This window comes from Phyllostomus hastatus, unplaced genomic scaffold (genome assembly GCF_019186645.2).
Source record: "Phyllostomus hastatus isolate PE091 unplaced genomic scaffold, TTU_PhHast_1.1 phas_contig_159, whole genome shotgun sequence".
NCBI classification, from domain to species: domain Eukaryota; kingdom Metazoa; phylum Chordata; class Mammalia; order Chiroptera; family Phyllostomidae; genus Phyllostomus; species Phyllostomus hastatus.
Window position 1 is genome coordinate 25926541 of NW_025333640.1, and position 16245 is coordinate 25942785.

General features: G+C 41.4%; 1 protein-coding gene across 2 annotated transcripts in view; it reads right to left on the reverse strand.

Annotated features, from left to right (window-relative positions):
- Positions 1–835: 835 nt before the first annotated feature.
- EDNRA (endothelin receptor type A) overlaps positions 836–16245 on the reverse strand; it is a 50317-nt gene continuing 34907 nt past the window's right edge. For both annotated transcript variants that reach the window (XM_045831597.1, XM_045831598.1), the window contains 5 exons: positions 12407–12605; positions 8931–9083; positions 4828–4961; positions 4299–4407; positions 836–2390 (listed from right to left, as the gene is read on the reverse strand). In XM_045831597.1, the coding sequence (XP_045687553.1) occupies positions 2250–2390; positions 4299–4407; positions 4828–4961; positions 8931–9083; positions 12407–12605 (736 nt within the window). In that variant the 3' untranslated portion in view covers positions 836–2249. The remainder of the gene's footprint in view (positions 2391–4298; positions 4408–4827; positions 4962–8930; positions 9084–12406; positions 12606–16245) is intronic.

Sequence of the window (16245 nt, forward strand, 5' to 3'; positions counted from 1 at the left end):
GATTTACTTGGAAAGATGTGATAAAAGTAGAAATCAGAAATATTCCTACTAGTAAACCATGATTACTTACCAGTCCATAAACAAAATGTACATTGAAGCCTGTGTGGTTATTCAGAAATCTATGACTTTCTGAACTTATAAAATGCATTCTCCGTAGGCAAGAGACAAAGCATCTTAAACAAAAAGACAATTGTGTTAACAAAACAGTGTGAACCTATGAGTGCACGTAGCACTCACTGCATGTGATGCGCCAGCGGAGTGATGGAACTGACTGCTTACGCATAAGGAGCCCTGCGACTGGACCCACTGGAAGCTGATGGTGACATTCTGTGCATGACTGTGCCAGAATGCAGCCCTGCAAATTCTTAGCTAGTTCGTCATCGGTAATGTGTTTGGTGAAGTCTGCTCTGAACAGCTGACCACCTGACGCCCTCATCACCAGGCTGGATTGAGGGTTAGGACAGTACTTCAAGTTTAATGACTTTTGCTCTAGCACAGGAACATATACAACCCCAAATACCGTTTTATCAAACCAACCAACCAACAAAACCCTACTGTTAACCGATGGCTTGTCCCCTCTCCTGCTGCCTCCTGTATTCCATTTGTGAGGGTGACGTAGTCACAAGATTTACGAACACACAGACTGAAACCGGCTGAGGCTGATCGTCATGATGAACGACCACCTGGACGCCACTCAGAGCATGCGCTGTGGCACCAGGGCAGGGCACTGTTGTTAGATTACAGGAGTCCACACATCCCATTGCACACATGCATATATCACACACATGAATACACTCCACAGAGATAGTAACAGAACAACTGGCTAAAAGAAATGTATAGTTGTATATATATATATATTTATGTACACACAGTAAAAGATTTTCTGCTATACTCACAGTCTGTAAACATCCTGGGAAATGCCCGGCAGAAGTCACTGCGGGCCCTTTGAAATGGTGACCGTGTGAGGAGTGGGAGTGGGGGAGGGGTCGCAGTTCACGCTGGAAGCCCGGAGAAGCGAGGAGCTCGTGATGGCCTTTGGGGCACTTACGTTTCAGTGACGTGATCAACTCAGCCACTTGGAAAGTACGTTTCCTATATGGACAGTGGAATGGCCCAAAAAGTCTTACTGCCAGTTAGCATTTAAGACAAATCAAAGGAATATGAGGTGATATGTATACTATATATATGTATATGTGTATATACACACGTGTATATATGTACATAGATATGTATATACATATATATACATGTTACTATTACAAAAAACCCTCAATGAAAATTTCCAAATCTTCTAAAAATATTCAGTCCTTGTCTGCTAGGTGTACTTTAGACTTCATGCATCGCACTGAAAGTCTTGGCTGTAGTTCAATGACATGCACACTTATATTTTGGTGTGTTATTGATTTTACCAAAAGGACATAAAAATGATTTGGCTTATGAAAAATAGAACTATTTGACTGGAGCATTACTTCTAAAAGTTAACATAAAACTATGTTCAGGATCTCCTGTACTGAAAAACCACTAAAAAAGTAAGTTATTAAAAATCCTTCGAATAGCAGCAATTGAACTGCCCCGTGTGGTCACCAGTTTGTGCTTTAGTACCTGCATTTGTCGCAGCTTGAGAATGTATGTTGAGAAAAAAAACAGTGACATGAGAAATATTAACCTAATTGTTCACCTAAATTCTGTTTTACTTGCTTTTTTTTTTTTGCAAAATATGTATAAATAGGCTCAAATAATTATTTTTAAATTATTATGAGCTTAAAAATACTGGCACAGAATAATATCTCAAATAAAGGTGACTTAAGTCCATACTGTGTTTGGCAACAAAACAAAACACTTAAAAAATGTCTCTATTTCATCATCTCCAAACTTTCATGGTGACCGGTTCCCACTGAGCGTTGGACAGAACGGCCGTGAAAGCTAGTCATGCACTTGAAAACTATTTTCATGCAAAAGTAGTAAATATCCTTCTGGTTTCATTGGATACTCTCCCTTTCTCCTGCCAACCCTCACCATTTTTTAGTGCTGAATATAACAGGCAGAATATGTGAATAAGATAAATCAAAGAAGTCAGATTCAGTGAGTTTGTGGGTATAAACCAATCCACTCTCTGATGCTTTGGAAAGCATTTTCCAGGGGTGGGACTGAGCCACGTGAGAAGAGACTTCTGGAGACATAGTTGCTGTGTGATTTTTTTTTTCTCCAACAGGATTCGGAGGAATATTGATCAGTGGTTCTGAAGATGTTTAGTTTACGCTGTCCTTGTGGCTGCTCCTCTCTGTGTTGTGGTTGTTCTGTTCGTGGTTCTTCCACTGGATGCTAGTTCCATTCATGGGGACTGAGGTCATCAGGCTTTTGGACTGGTGACAGCAGCAGCAGAGGCAAGACTGGGAGAAGGAACAGAGGCAAACTGACGTGAGTCTACCAGCCTGTTTCTGGTGTAATGCAGATGCCCCGGGCCCCCACCAACAAGGGGTAAATGTCCACAAACATTTGAGGACAGAATGTGAGCCTTAATGGTAACCAGGTGTGTGGAGTCTGTACTCTCATGGTGGAAGCTGAACTGTCTATTGTACTGTAGGGAAATAGGTCCCTTGTTTCTTGTTTAACTCTCTTCACCAAGTCACAGAGGAAGAGGAGCAGTTTTGGCCGGAGGGAGAGTGTTCTATGACTTGGGGTGGGCACGAGTCGGGGGCTAGGTGAGGCCTGGCATTTCCTCACTGTGCACCACTGGTGTGGTGGCTGTCTGAGTCGTGCACCTCACCTGGTGTTTCCAGCCCTGGGTGGTGGGTACTGTTTTCCTACCAACTTATATGAAACTACCAAGTTTCATCTCTTTGTGTGATTCTGGGTTAATATATGTCTGTTTTCCTTTTATGGTGTAAATTCAGCTGGGGAAGTCACTGTGTTTCTCCTGTACCCTCTATCCCCAGGTAATGATAAGCTCGTACTGAGCACTTATTTTTGTTTTAAGCACTTAGCACTTAACATATATTAACCCACTGAATCCTACTTATGAGAAAGATACTGTGATTGTCTGATTTTACAGACCAGCAAACTAAGGAAGCAGGAGGGGCACTGCCTAGACCTGGGTTTGTCAGTTAGTAAGTACAGAGCTGTGATGTAAATCAAGATTGTTTGCTTCCAGAGCCTGCACCCTTGACCTCTACGCTACTCTTGCTAATACGTACCATAAACTAACATCCTGGCTAGAGATAGCAGGATCCAGTTTGGATTAACCCCATGCTAAAATCATTCCAGAAACTGGAAAAATGACACATCAGTAAGAAGTGCATGGAGCTTCTGGAGGACATGGGTTGGCTTAGCTACAAGGAGGCTTGAAGAACAGAAGGAAACAGATTTCAACATCAAATACATTAGTTCAGATTTCCAGAGTAATGAGCACTTACTTTCCTTGAAGAAGGTATTATTAAATACACTATGAAGTAGTATTTAGCAAGAGGTTTCTTAACAATACACATAATTTATGTTTTATTGAAATGGTGGGACTACTGTTAAAATCTAAAACAAGATAAGGAAGGAATAGGTTTTTATGTATTCTCTGTGTGGCCTGGAGCTCACATTTGAGCATTTCTTTTTAAAGGAGCATACTAAATTGGCATGTTATTAAGTTAGTTATTTTTAATTTTAACCTCTGAATGTGTTGTTGCCTGAATAGATACTGCTTTCTTTTATGCTGACAATTTAACCATCTTTCTGATGAACAAAGTGATGATTTTCACTTCTTTACTGGAAGTACAGGGTCCAGCAGAAGTGACACATGCTTGAGTGTGGTTGGTAGGGTCATACTATGGGTGTAATAATTTATATATATATATATATATATTAAGGATTTTATTTATTTATTTTTAGAGAGGGAAGGGAGGGAGAAAGAGAGAGAGAGAGAGAGAGAGAAACATCAATGTGCAGTTGCTGGGGGCCATGGCCTGCAACCCAGGCATGTGCCCTGACTGGGAATCGAACCTGTGATGTTTTGGTTCGCAGCCCATGCTCAATCCATTGAGCTACGCCAGCCAGGACTTAATTTATAGTTTTAATTTGAACATTTTACCTAAAATGTCATATGGTGTGCTTGAGTGTGATATTGTTATGTTACAGAATGGCATGCTTATGATTTTGTAATAAAAGATTTTGTAATAAAAAGGGGGCATTATTTGTGCTGGACCCCTGTATAGCTGACAAAAGTAATATTTACAACTGGAATTAGTCTTGACTATTGGCTACTTAATATACTTATTTGGTTGTCCTTAAAAATACTTGCAAAGCAGCCTTACCTGAAAACAATTTTTAAATTTCTTGCTCACAAAATATAGAGCTATCGGGTTTATACATGAATTCATAGTTGCCAAGTTAATACCGATGTAATCCATGAGCAGCAAGAAACTAGAGCAAAAGAGAACAGAGTTGAATGATTAGAACATAATGTTTTTAAAACTAACAACTAGCATTTATTCCTAGAATAAGCGGCGTTTCTTGCCCAGAAGCCATTTCTTGGAGGTAGCAGTCAGAGCTTCTGTAAAGTTGCAGTTTAAATGGCAGTTTCAGGGCTGCGGAACATTTACTTGCCACTTGGCTGGCTCAGATGGTTGTGCACAGCCTCAGGAAGGGAGCACCGAGATTGTAGACATGGTGCGCACACATGTTGGGATCAGTTATGGGCTATGTCAGCTAAACAAAATTAATCAGCTTGGTAGTTCTAATTTTCACGGCTAATGAGAATATAGGCCAGATGGTTTTGTAAAAGTATTGTAACTGTGAACATCAGAGGAACTTCAATTTCCCAGTGGGTACATAGGATCGTACCTCAGTAATTCGCACCGGTTCTTGTCCATCGCATTATACACAGTTTTCTTCAAAATGCGGCTTAAATGAAGAGGGAACCAGCAAAGTGCAAAAATTACGACCAAGCAGAAAACTGTTTTTGCCACTTCTCGACGCTAAAGGAAAGTGAGAGGGAAAAAAGTACAGTAAGTCCAGTGTTTTTCTACTAGATTAAAAGACCAACAACACAACAAGGAAGCAGTAGAGAGCAGGGAAAGAAGAGCTAAAGAGGGACCAGAACGGCCCGCCTCACAGTGCCTCCTCCACCTCTTTCAGACTTGGAGTCCAACTTCATGGTCAAGGGTTTGCTCCTGATTCTTTTGAGCAGCTGCCAGGAAGGATGGTGGCTTCAGGTGGCTCTTGGGACGAGGGCAGAGGTTCCATGGCAGAAGTGGCAACTGGCTGGAGTGGAGCCAACACTGTGGCTGAGTGTGGGCAAGTGTGTGTGTGTGTGTGTGAGAGAGAGTGTGTGTGGTGAATAGAATGTACGAGTATGAAGGAAAGCATTCGCTAAAAGCCTCAATATCAGGTAGCTAACTAGCATTAATGACAGCATGGCAGTCAGCGTGACTGAACTCACCATGATAAAGAATGAACAAAGCTGCAAAGATGTCTGGAAAACAACACAAGAATAGGAAACAGAAAATAAAAAGCACCCGCAGTATGTTTTATCTCCATTTTTTTTATCTTGAAGAAAGCTAGCATTGGGATATTTTTGCTTTAAAAAATTTTACTAACGACATATATTTCCCAAAGATACATTGTTTGCAAACACAGGGACAAGGAGAAAGGACTATCAGCAATGATGATTAGAAGGACTGGGACAGGCTGACCCTGGACTGACTTCAGCTGAAGGTTTACATACTTCCAAGTCTGCACAGGATCAGAAAAACCATAGGTTAGGAATTATCAGCAACTGGTCATTTGTGTGCATTATCCTCGAGTATTATAGTGCATACATTTTGAAGCCTAACTAGGAACATAAAATGCAACTTGTTTGTAACTGGGATCAGTTAATGTCCAAATAAAACTGATTGAAAACAGGGTTTGGAAAGGTAATGCTGGTTCAGCTCAAAGCATATAGCATTGAGTATAGGAAGCCTGCAACAAACCCACATGATTAATAGAGCTGTTTAAAAGATTTTGGAGCAGTTATCACAAATTGCTACTCTAACTCAAAGAACTGAGAGTTCTTTAATCTTGTGGAGCTATTGGGCTAGATGCAATGTGCTTCAGAGAACACATAAACTGAGCAATGATTAAGAGGAATAAAGGATTCCAATTTGCATGAATGGGGCATCATTTTAGGTGGTCATAAAAGATAGTGTGTCCAGAAAAATGAAAAAGGAGAGTATCAGGAGAGAGAGGTCGCCTCCTCCAAGCATATCCTCAAAGAGGACAACCCTTTTAAAAGGTAATATTAATACTTTGCCACAACAGCCTGCTATTTGCGTATCCAAAATCAATTTTCCTATTTTCCCTGCTAGCAATCAGATTCTTTTACAGCAGTAAAAGATTTTGTTACAGCAGTACAGGAACCTGGCCCAGTCGTTGGCATGGCTACCTGACACAGTTCTGACCAATTAGATCTAGCAGAAATCGTTGTGTGGGGTTTCTGTAAAGCTGCCTGAAAGTGGGAGATACTCCTCTGGTGCACACACGCTTGTGTGATCTACGCTCTTCCCCTTCTTTCTTCCTGGAAATCGGATGTAAGGGCAGAGCCATAACTCCTCTCTTGCAACACTGGATGGAAAATCAGCAGAACAGCAGGCCCTGCTGATGGGTCCCGTCACTGCTGAATGAATGGCATACGAACCTTTTGCTGTGGCAGAAAGAGGAAACCCTCCTTGGGCTACTCATGTTATTTTGGGTTTTCTGCTACCAGCATTCAAACACAATCCCTACCTGATAAAGCTGTTGTCAGTATAATGGGGAGAAATTCAAGAAACCATGCAAGAAGGGAGACCAAGAGCCCCGCGGGATACTAGTCAGAGGGTGGCAGGGCCGTCCACCCTGACCCAGCTCTCCCACGGCCCCACTTGAAGGCCTTCCAGCCAGGCTTGCTCTTCTGCTCTTAGGACCAGCCACAGCTTTGAGTGTGACACAGGGAATGTCTACTGCATGAGGTCCAAGTTGTGGCATATAATTTCCATTTGGCTGAGTCAGTCTCTTAACCACCTGCACAAGGATAGTGTCTACCTTGACTGTCTCACAGCATGCTTGGAGGAGTCACATGTGGGGATGCTCTACCAAGCCTTGAGAGGCCATTGTTTCTTTTCTGAACCCTCCTCCCACAGAACCACAAAACCGGCAGGTGGGGGCCATATCTGAGACTCCATCAACCTAACAGGGTTTGCCATGCCCTGGTGATTCCCTGAGGCTCTGCTCCACCTACTCTACAGGCCTGCCCAAGCTAACAGTGGATTTTCCATACGAATGGCTGGTCTTTGCTCATGTTCCACAAAACAAAAACAAAAACAAAAACAATAACGACAAAAAACCCCCCAACCAACCAACCAAACAAAAAAACCCTTGAGAAATGGTAGGTGAATGTGAAGGAGCATCATGTTATTATTGCTCCCAAACTCTACTGAATTCTTTTCAGAGCAGATGCCACGTACAGCTCAAACAGGCTCACTCACAGTGCTGATACAAAAAACAACATTTAAAACACTGTTTTTCAGAAACCTATTCTAATTAATTACCCCCATTGCAGAAATGAGAGGTCTTAATTACTTAATGTTTTATGTCTGGAAATTTTCATGCTTGAACAAACTTATACTAAAGTTTCTCAGTATAATTTTCCTGTTACATTTCAATAGAAGGTAATAGCTACCACCTGTATGGTGTGTTAGATTTTTACAGAGTATGTATGTTCACATTAATTCCTTTGATTCCCATCATTGCATAACATTGATTTATATGCAGTTATGCCCAATTTATAGATAAGGACCTGAAGCTCACAAAAATAAGCCCAGTAGTTGCAAAGACCCGCTGAAGAAGGATGAGTCTGGGTATGATAATCACATAGGGCAGATCTACAGGTTCCATCAGTGACTCCCATTAACTTTTGCTGTGGTTGGGTGTCCTCCGTTGAGACTTAGAACTTACTTACAGTCCTAGCTTTACTCTTTGAATTCTACCTATCAACATTTTCTGAGTACTTATTATGAGTTGGATTCTATTAGACACCTTTAGGCAACCCCCTTGATGTTTTATGATATACATTTTATGAGAAGCTCAGAGGGGTTTAGTAATTTTCCCAATGTCACAGAGCCAGCAAAAGTGTAAGACCCAAGTGTTGCTCTCTAAAGCTCACAGCTTTCTCTGTTCTGTTTGCCCCCCTGCAGGGACCAACAGCAGTCCCCTACTGCTGTATTCAAATTAATTTCAGAACTTAGGTCCCTCCAAAATTTGACCTCTTCTTATACACCCAGTCCCATTTCCCGTCAAGAGCCTCACCTTTGATGTTGTTGATGTTGCTCTAATGAGGTTCATCTCCTTTCTCACTCCCCGAATGGGTGGTTCCCATGCCGTGTCATAATTAGACTCCTGTCTTCTCACCTGAAATACCCTCTGTCCTCTTCTTTCCATCAAACCCATTTATCTTCCATGACCAAGTCAGTCCCTCTCATCCATGAACAGTTTCTCTGTGACTTAATCTCACGACCTCCTTGGCTTGCTGTAGGATGGGCTACTCTTACCACACCTCGTGATTCTACTTTCCAGTTGTTTTCATGTGTGCATTCTATTTCCACAGTACGATCGCGAAGCCTGCTAGGGGAGCGAGTCATATGCTCCTTTTTGTCCTGACGCAATTCCAAGCCAACACATACAAAGCATGTAGTCAAATACTTTCGGCAAAATAAATGAATATTTCCTCCCTTTTTGGGCCTGCCTGCAGGTAGGCTCCCTATTTCGCAAGAGAAATTCCTAATACTGAAACTATAAAGACAATGAGGCCTACAGACAGACAAGACAGTATCTTTATTTTTGGGATACCAAGCTAAATCTGCAAAATGCAGCCTTTTGTTGTCAAGGACCAGAGAGTCTTGGCCAGATTTTCATAATCTTATTATGTTTACCTGTTTAAGATGTTCACTGAGGGCGATTCTCAGGCTGCCGTTCCTCCTGTTTAGCATCTCACAAGTCATGAGGGTGTAGAAGATGGCGGTGCACACCAGGGGCATGCAGAAATAGAAGCCGAAGAGCCACCAGTCCTTCACATCTTGGTAGAACTGCAAAGGAAGAAAAGGGAGAGGGGGGGAGGGGGCTTTACAATGCAAACTAGCTGCGCAGTGCCCCTGGGAGCTCTGGCATCTTTCTGTTCGCTGTCTGGTTGTGGTAATGAGTGAGCTTGTGGGTGGTGCTCAAAACTCAATTAAACTGGAGACTCTAGAAGTTACCCTGGCTTTATAAAATAGTACATGAATAAACTGCATTAAAAAAGTTACCCTGGCAAAGATACTTTTTATAAACAGAAGTTGATTTTAATTATTCAAATGGAAGAACCCCAGTCGATAAAAAGAATTCCATTCCAAAGCCCATAAAACATGATTCTGAGATGTATGGAATACGTATCTATCTTTATTTAATGAGCCTCCACATTTTGCTAGTGCCTGGTTGACTTTCGACTGTTACGGTCAAAGTGTACTTAACGAGAATATCTTGCTTGGAAACAGGGAGCTTGTGAATGGCTTATCTGTGTAGCTCTGGTCACTGGGAGTTAACCCTTTGTCTGGAATGCCTGCAATGTGACCTCGCAGCCAGCCAGTGTGAGCCATTAATAATCATGCCTCTTCTCACTCTTTTTTTAACACTTACCACCTGGAAACTATCAAAACAGAGGACCTTATCGGAAAGCGTGTTTGGCATGATCTCCCCGTGGGCAGGATTTGTAAATATCAGGATTATTCACTTTTACGTCTTATTAAAGAAGAAAAGTTAATACCCTATAAAAGTGGAAATTGGAAAGTTATATCTATATTCTTCTTCCCACTAAATTACTTATCAACTCGGGACGAAAATGCTTCTTTCCTTATTCTGGTTTTCAGATTGTTTATTTACTACAGACAGTGCAGCCTCCCGTAATATCTCAGTTCCCACAGTAAAAGCTGATCATGTTGCTCTGTGAAAAACTAGACAGTTTCCGAATATAGAGAGAGGCAGAGTGGACTACATTTATAGCGTGTTTATTAAAATAGCCTATAAATGGTTCCCGAGGAACAAAAGTTCTGGGCAGAGGTTCTGAGCTATTTTTATGCCATAGACCTCTTTGGAAGCCTGGTGAAGAAGATAATTCTTTCTGAGCATAATATTTTTACATGCATAAAATAAAAGATGTAAGGTTATAATGGAAATCAGTTACACAGAAGTGGTATAAATTATTTAAAATAAAATTCTGATATAATAATGTATGTATTTATTAACAAATCAAATGACATAACTAATGGTGGTTCTAATAACTGTCAGAATGATGAAGCAATGATCAGCATAAATGATATTTCAAGATTATACAAGTGTCATATGGTATGAAAATGTGTTATTTCTACTAGTGAAAAAATTGTGATACTGTTAAATACTATTGGATTACAGTTCATTGCATATATTCATAATAGAAGGAAATGATAAATTTTCAGTTAGGAGTTAGTCAAAATACACATGTCGTTTCTTTTCATTCAAGTTCACAGACCCCTGAATTTTATCCTCAGGTTAAGTGCAAATTCCCAAAGGAGTTGGTTTATTCAGATCTGCTTATACAAATATTTCCATACCCACACCACACTGTTGGGACATTTCTGTACTGGACTTAAAAAGCAAACAAACAGGAGAAATCAGAGGGACTGTCTTTTTGTTTAAGTGCACAGTAAACACTGCTTTGAGTGCCCTCTTCAGTTTGTGACATTTTCCTCCAGGTGCATTGGTGACTGGTGTGAATGGCTCAAAAGCAGCTCCACAGGGTCTGGAAGCTGACCCCTGCGGGGGCTGGATGCAGTCCCCTGCCCCCACCCCTCCCCTGCTGGCAGAGGCCTGTAGAGCAAGGGGTCACAAATTCCCTTTGAACCGATGTCATCAGCAAGGGCATGGAGAGGCCTCCCTCTGGTCTGTTAGAGCAAAGTTGAGGAGGAACGTGTGGAACAAAGAGAAGGGATAAAATTAGAAAAAAGAACAGGAGGAGAAAGAGAATCCCAAATATATAAAAAAAAATCACCCGTTCAAACTCATATCCTTCACCGCAACCCCCTCCATTCCCGCTGTCTGAAGGGTGGCCACCCCTTGCTTGTCTACTCTATAAAGGAGACTCAGTCATTATGAAGTATCTCATTTCATTTTGTCCAGTTCTAGTGATTGGTAAGCTGCTTCTTTTTTTAAATTTAAGATTTTATTTATTTATTTTTAGACAGAGGGGAAAGGAGGGAGAGAGAGAGGGAGAGAAACATCAATGTGTGGTTGTCTCTTGCATGAGCCCTACTGGGGACCTGGCCCACAACTCAGGCATGCTCCCTGCCTGGGAATCAAACTAGTGACCCTTTGGTTCGCAGGCTGGCACTCAATCTGCTGAGCCACACCAGCCAGGGCATTAAGCTTCTTCTCTCTAACATTTTATCCAGAAATATTTATATTGCTTATTTACACTGCCCAAATTCTGACAATCTTCTACTGATTTTGTTTTCCACCGTGGAGCTTTGACTTAGTAAAAAAAGTCAGTAGATAAGCAGGCCTTCATTTTTAGGTTGCCAGTTTGGCAGCTTTCATGAATATTTTTAATTTTCAAACAAGAACGTGTAAGCAGGATAACTGGTCAGCTGGAAAACCACTCATTCTGTAAGTTTTCCAAGTTAGGAAAACATACCTCGAGATGTCTGTAAGTGATTAAATGTGCAATCTGAGCTGCATGAAACTTACATCAAAGCACTAAATTATGCTGATTTGAGAGAAATAGTTACCCCTCTGATTTTCCTCCTGAGACCCCCTTGGACTAGTTTTGCAAAGGTAATGCGCATTTTAAGAATGTTTCCCAATACACTCATGTGATTAAGCTTTTCAGAGAAACATTAGTGAGACCAGGTGTACTAAACAACAACAACAACTGAATTTGTTAAACTGGACACTTTTTTAAAAGGCCTGCTAGTTTACATGATTTGTACATGTAAGTATGACTTACTACTTTGAGTTAGTAAAGCTATTTTTAAAAAGTGTATGAACAACATGTATTTCCCCAAGTAACAGGAAATAATTATCGGGATGTGCTCTATTCCTTATTATAAAAACTAATAGCAATTTATACATATGCATTCCTCTTTTTCAGTAAATGTATTTCAGAATTCTGAGCTATTTGGTACAGAACAAAAGTCGTGTCTACAATTATGCTGCAAGAGGAAAAACAAACTAATTGTTCTACTCCAGAAGCCAAGTTCTCGGTTAACGACTTTTTTTGTGCAACTGAAGGATGCCTGACCCACCACACCGGGCACTGTCCGGGTATCAACAAATCTTGCTGATGGTCAAGTTAAAATGAAGCCCCCCCCTCCCCAGTGAACCCCCTGTAAGCTATTTGTACCTGCATGAACTTCGACGTGGCATTGAGCATACAGGTTTTGTGCTGCTCGCCCCTGTATTCAAAGGGCACCATGACGAAGCCGATGGCTTCCGGGATGGCCAGGATGAAAGAGAGGATCCAGATGGAGACGATCTCAATGGCAGTGACCAAGGGAATCCCGATCCCCTGAACGCGACTCCAGGAGGCAACGGCTCTGTACCTGGAATGAAATGGGACGACGGAGTCAGGCTGTGAGGAAATTTTAAATTATTTCCATTTTACAAAATTATAAATGCAATAGAGCTCCTTCCTTTGGCCAGTGACTAAGCCTTGGCTTTTTAGGGACTTTCTGTGAGGTCTGGTGTGAACAACAGGTGGGCTATTAGCAGTTCCACCCATTTGGAAATCTGTTGCCTGGCAGATCTGCGTCTGAGCTCTTCGTTGGCATTCAGCAAAACCTTGTGGGAGTGTAGGACATGGCAGCATCAGGTAGGTGTGTCTGTGCTTTTTAAGTCGGGGGGAAAATTGGGTGATGGAAGAGGTGGTGAAAGCTGCTGGTACTTATTCTGGGTATATCTTAGTTTTCTTTATATACTCAGAACACCTGAAATCTTACCTACAGAGCTGGATACGCTTAAGTGAATAGTGGCCATAGATACTCCATCATCCTCTCTCTTCTTCCACCCTCAAAACATGGTCACAGTGGGCTTGTAGCAGGTGGCCGTTTTAGCAAATGGACAGCATTTCTGGTAAATGTCAAAGAATGACTATCTCTTTCCCATCATGGTCCCATAATGCTACTGTACATAAAAATGACTTAACGATGCCTTGATTTCTAATCTTTAGGGTTTCCAGTCCAATAGAAAAATGCATTTTTATAGAAGTATAGAATATAAATGTGACTAAACAATTATGTCAATTAAAAAACAAATTGGTGTTAAGAAGTTGTGTTGACCTTTTGTTTATTTTAATATTTTTGTGGCGATAATCACATTTAAATGTTAAGTCTAAAGAAAGTTTGGTTTCAGAAACTCTGTGGTCTTTGATTGGATGTGATAGTCTGGTGCTAACTACTTTCGGACTTAGTATTAAGAAGGGACCTGTGATGTAGTGTGGTATTTTAGTGGCTTCATTCTTCAAATTTTTGTTGCTGTTGTAATGGAAAGGAAACATTTTCTTTTTATAGCTTCATTAGACAGTGCCAGAAAAAGGCTGTAAAACAGACCAAGGAATTGGAGACAGGTGTACATGGCTTCACAGGACATGTGACTTAATGTGGTAGATTAGTCAGTAAAGCCAAGGCCTCCAACAAGCTACCCATGTCCATCAAGATGAGTCCCACACTTACATGCAGTGTTCTGTCTCAGGACACCTTCAAGGTATATCTGTGAAAACACAGCTTCTAGGAATTATACTATCTTGTCTTCACTATAGATTAGAACCTATGGTTTTGGTATGTATAATGATGCCATATAGCATATATACAGTACAATTTGCTGAAGAAATGTTTCACAAAAGATTTTTAGGGTAAATAAGATTGGTGTATAATGCAATCTGTAAAAAAGTCCAGATTAGTTCAGAAGGGAATAAAATACAGCTATGCAAACAGACCAAGGAAATCCTTTTACAGTATGGCCAAGATAGCATTTTTAAATTTATGGCTATTTCCAGTGGGATCAAGACTGCTATTTGTTTTGCTTTCCATTTCTGTTTACTTTTCTTTGTTGCCTGATCGGCCTGGCAGCCTGATGCTCAGTGAAAGCTGGAAGGAATGGAGAGGGAATGTCTGCACCCTGAGGCTGGCAGCGAGTTGTATCTCTTTCTTCTCCCCTCCTCTTAGGTCAGTTACGGGAAAGGTGATTTAAATAAAACACTGTATCTCTTAAGGGAGTGAGAAACCAGGTGTCTCAGGCAGCATGGGAGACAGAAGTTAGTTTCAGTAAGAAAATGTGGTCAGCGTGTTTGTATGATGAATGTGCTCACAGACCAGTTTCATTTTACAATGTGCCATGAGTTCCCATATTATTACATGTCTATCATCCAATGTAAACTGAATATCTAGAAATAAGTAGAAGCAGTGTTTAGTGTCTTGTTTAGTAGATTATTTGTAGTTGCTCCTTCATTAACACACACACTGATCTTGGTAAAATCTCTATGAAATGGGGGGAGGAGGATTGAATGTGGGAGATGGGGGTGGGTAGGGCAGAGGAGAGTCATGGGGGGACATGGGGACAACTGTAATTGAACAACAATAAAAATCCTCTATGAAATTAGAAAATAACCGTAAGAGCTATTAAAACCAATTTTGATGATGGAGGTGGGGACAGGTGTGGAAAATAAGAAATATTGGGATTCAAGATGTCAGCCGAGTAGGTGGATTTTACACTCACCTCCTCGCAGGACCAAACTAGAATGATAACTAAACTATAGAGCAATCGACCGAGTAGCCAACTGAAGACTAGCTTGAGTGAAGTCTTATCACCAAGTATTTACAGAAGAAGCCACCATGAGACTGGTAGGAAGGACAGACCCTTGAAAAGGGCTGGCTCTGTTCCCATGGCAGCGGCTGAGATTCCAGAGGGACATCTTAGTTGCAGAGGTTCCCCTGAGAAGCATGGGGGTCTCAGCCCCAAGCCAGGTTCCCTAGCCCAGAGCACCAGAGCTGGGAAGAGGTGCCCACTTAGCAGCGGGTTGTGAAAATCAACAGCGATTCTGTCCATCAGGGAGAGACAAGAGTCTGCTAGAGACACAGATGCCTTCTTAAAGGGCCAGCAAGAGAAAATCTTGTTTGCAGCCAGTAATACTGGGCTCTGGCAGAGGGATGGTGGGGTAGACTACAGTCACGTGAGGAGAGACTGGGGTTTGTGGCTCAGGAGAGAGAGCCGAAGGGATAGCCACCAGGATCCCTGTGCTCAGTTCCTCACGTACCCCAGATGCCACCTTACTTCTGGCATCAGCCTGTGGGAATTCAGTAGCCCCACCTCTGGACAAAAGAAACACACAAAATAAAAGTAAAGGGATGAAAAAGATATTTCATGCAAATGGAAATAAAAAAAAGCTAAGGTAACAATACTTTCATCTGACAAAACAGACTTTAAAACAGGCTGTAGCAAGAGACAAAGGAGGACACTACATAACGATAAAGGGAGCAATCCCACAGAGGATATAACCCTTGTAAACATTTATGTACCCAACATAGGGGCACTTAAATGTATAAAAATTAAAAATGGAACTGCCTCATGACCCAGTGATTCCACTTGTGGGAAGATATTCGAAGAAACCAAAACACTAATTCCAAAAAAATATATGCACCCTTATGTTCATTGCAACATTACCTACAATAGCCAAGATTTGGAAGCAGCCCGAGTGCCCATCAGTAGATGAGCAGGTAAAAAAGCTCTGGTACAGTTACACAATGGAATACTATGTGGCCATAAAAAAGAAGGCAATCTTACTTTTTGTGACAGAACACATGGGCCTGGAGAGTATTTTGCTAAGCCAGTCAGAGAAAGACAAATACTGTGTGATTTCATTTATAGTGGAATCTAATTAACAAAATAAACTGACAAATAAAATAGAAACAAACTCATAGATACAGAAAACAGACTGACCATTGTCAGAGGGGAAGGTGGTTGCGGGGCTAGGTGAGGAAGTGAAGGGATTAAGCAAAAATAAAATAAAATAAAGCTCACAGGCACAGACAACACTGTAATGCCTACCAGAGGGAGAGAGGGGGCAGGAGGTGTGGGAGGGGACGGGGGATAAACGGTGGTGGCAGGGGACTGGCCTTGGGACGGGGAACCCACAAGGCAATGTCATTCATCTAACAGGCATTGAAACTCACCCCAACTGTCTCTTGT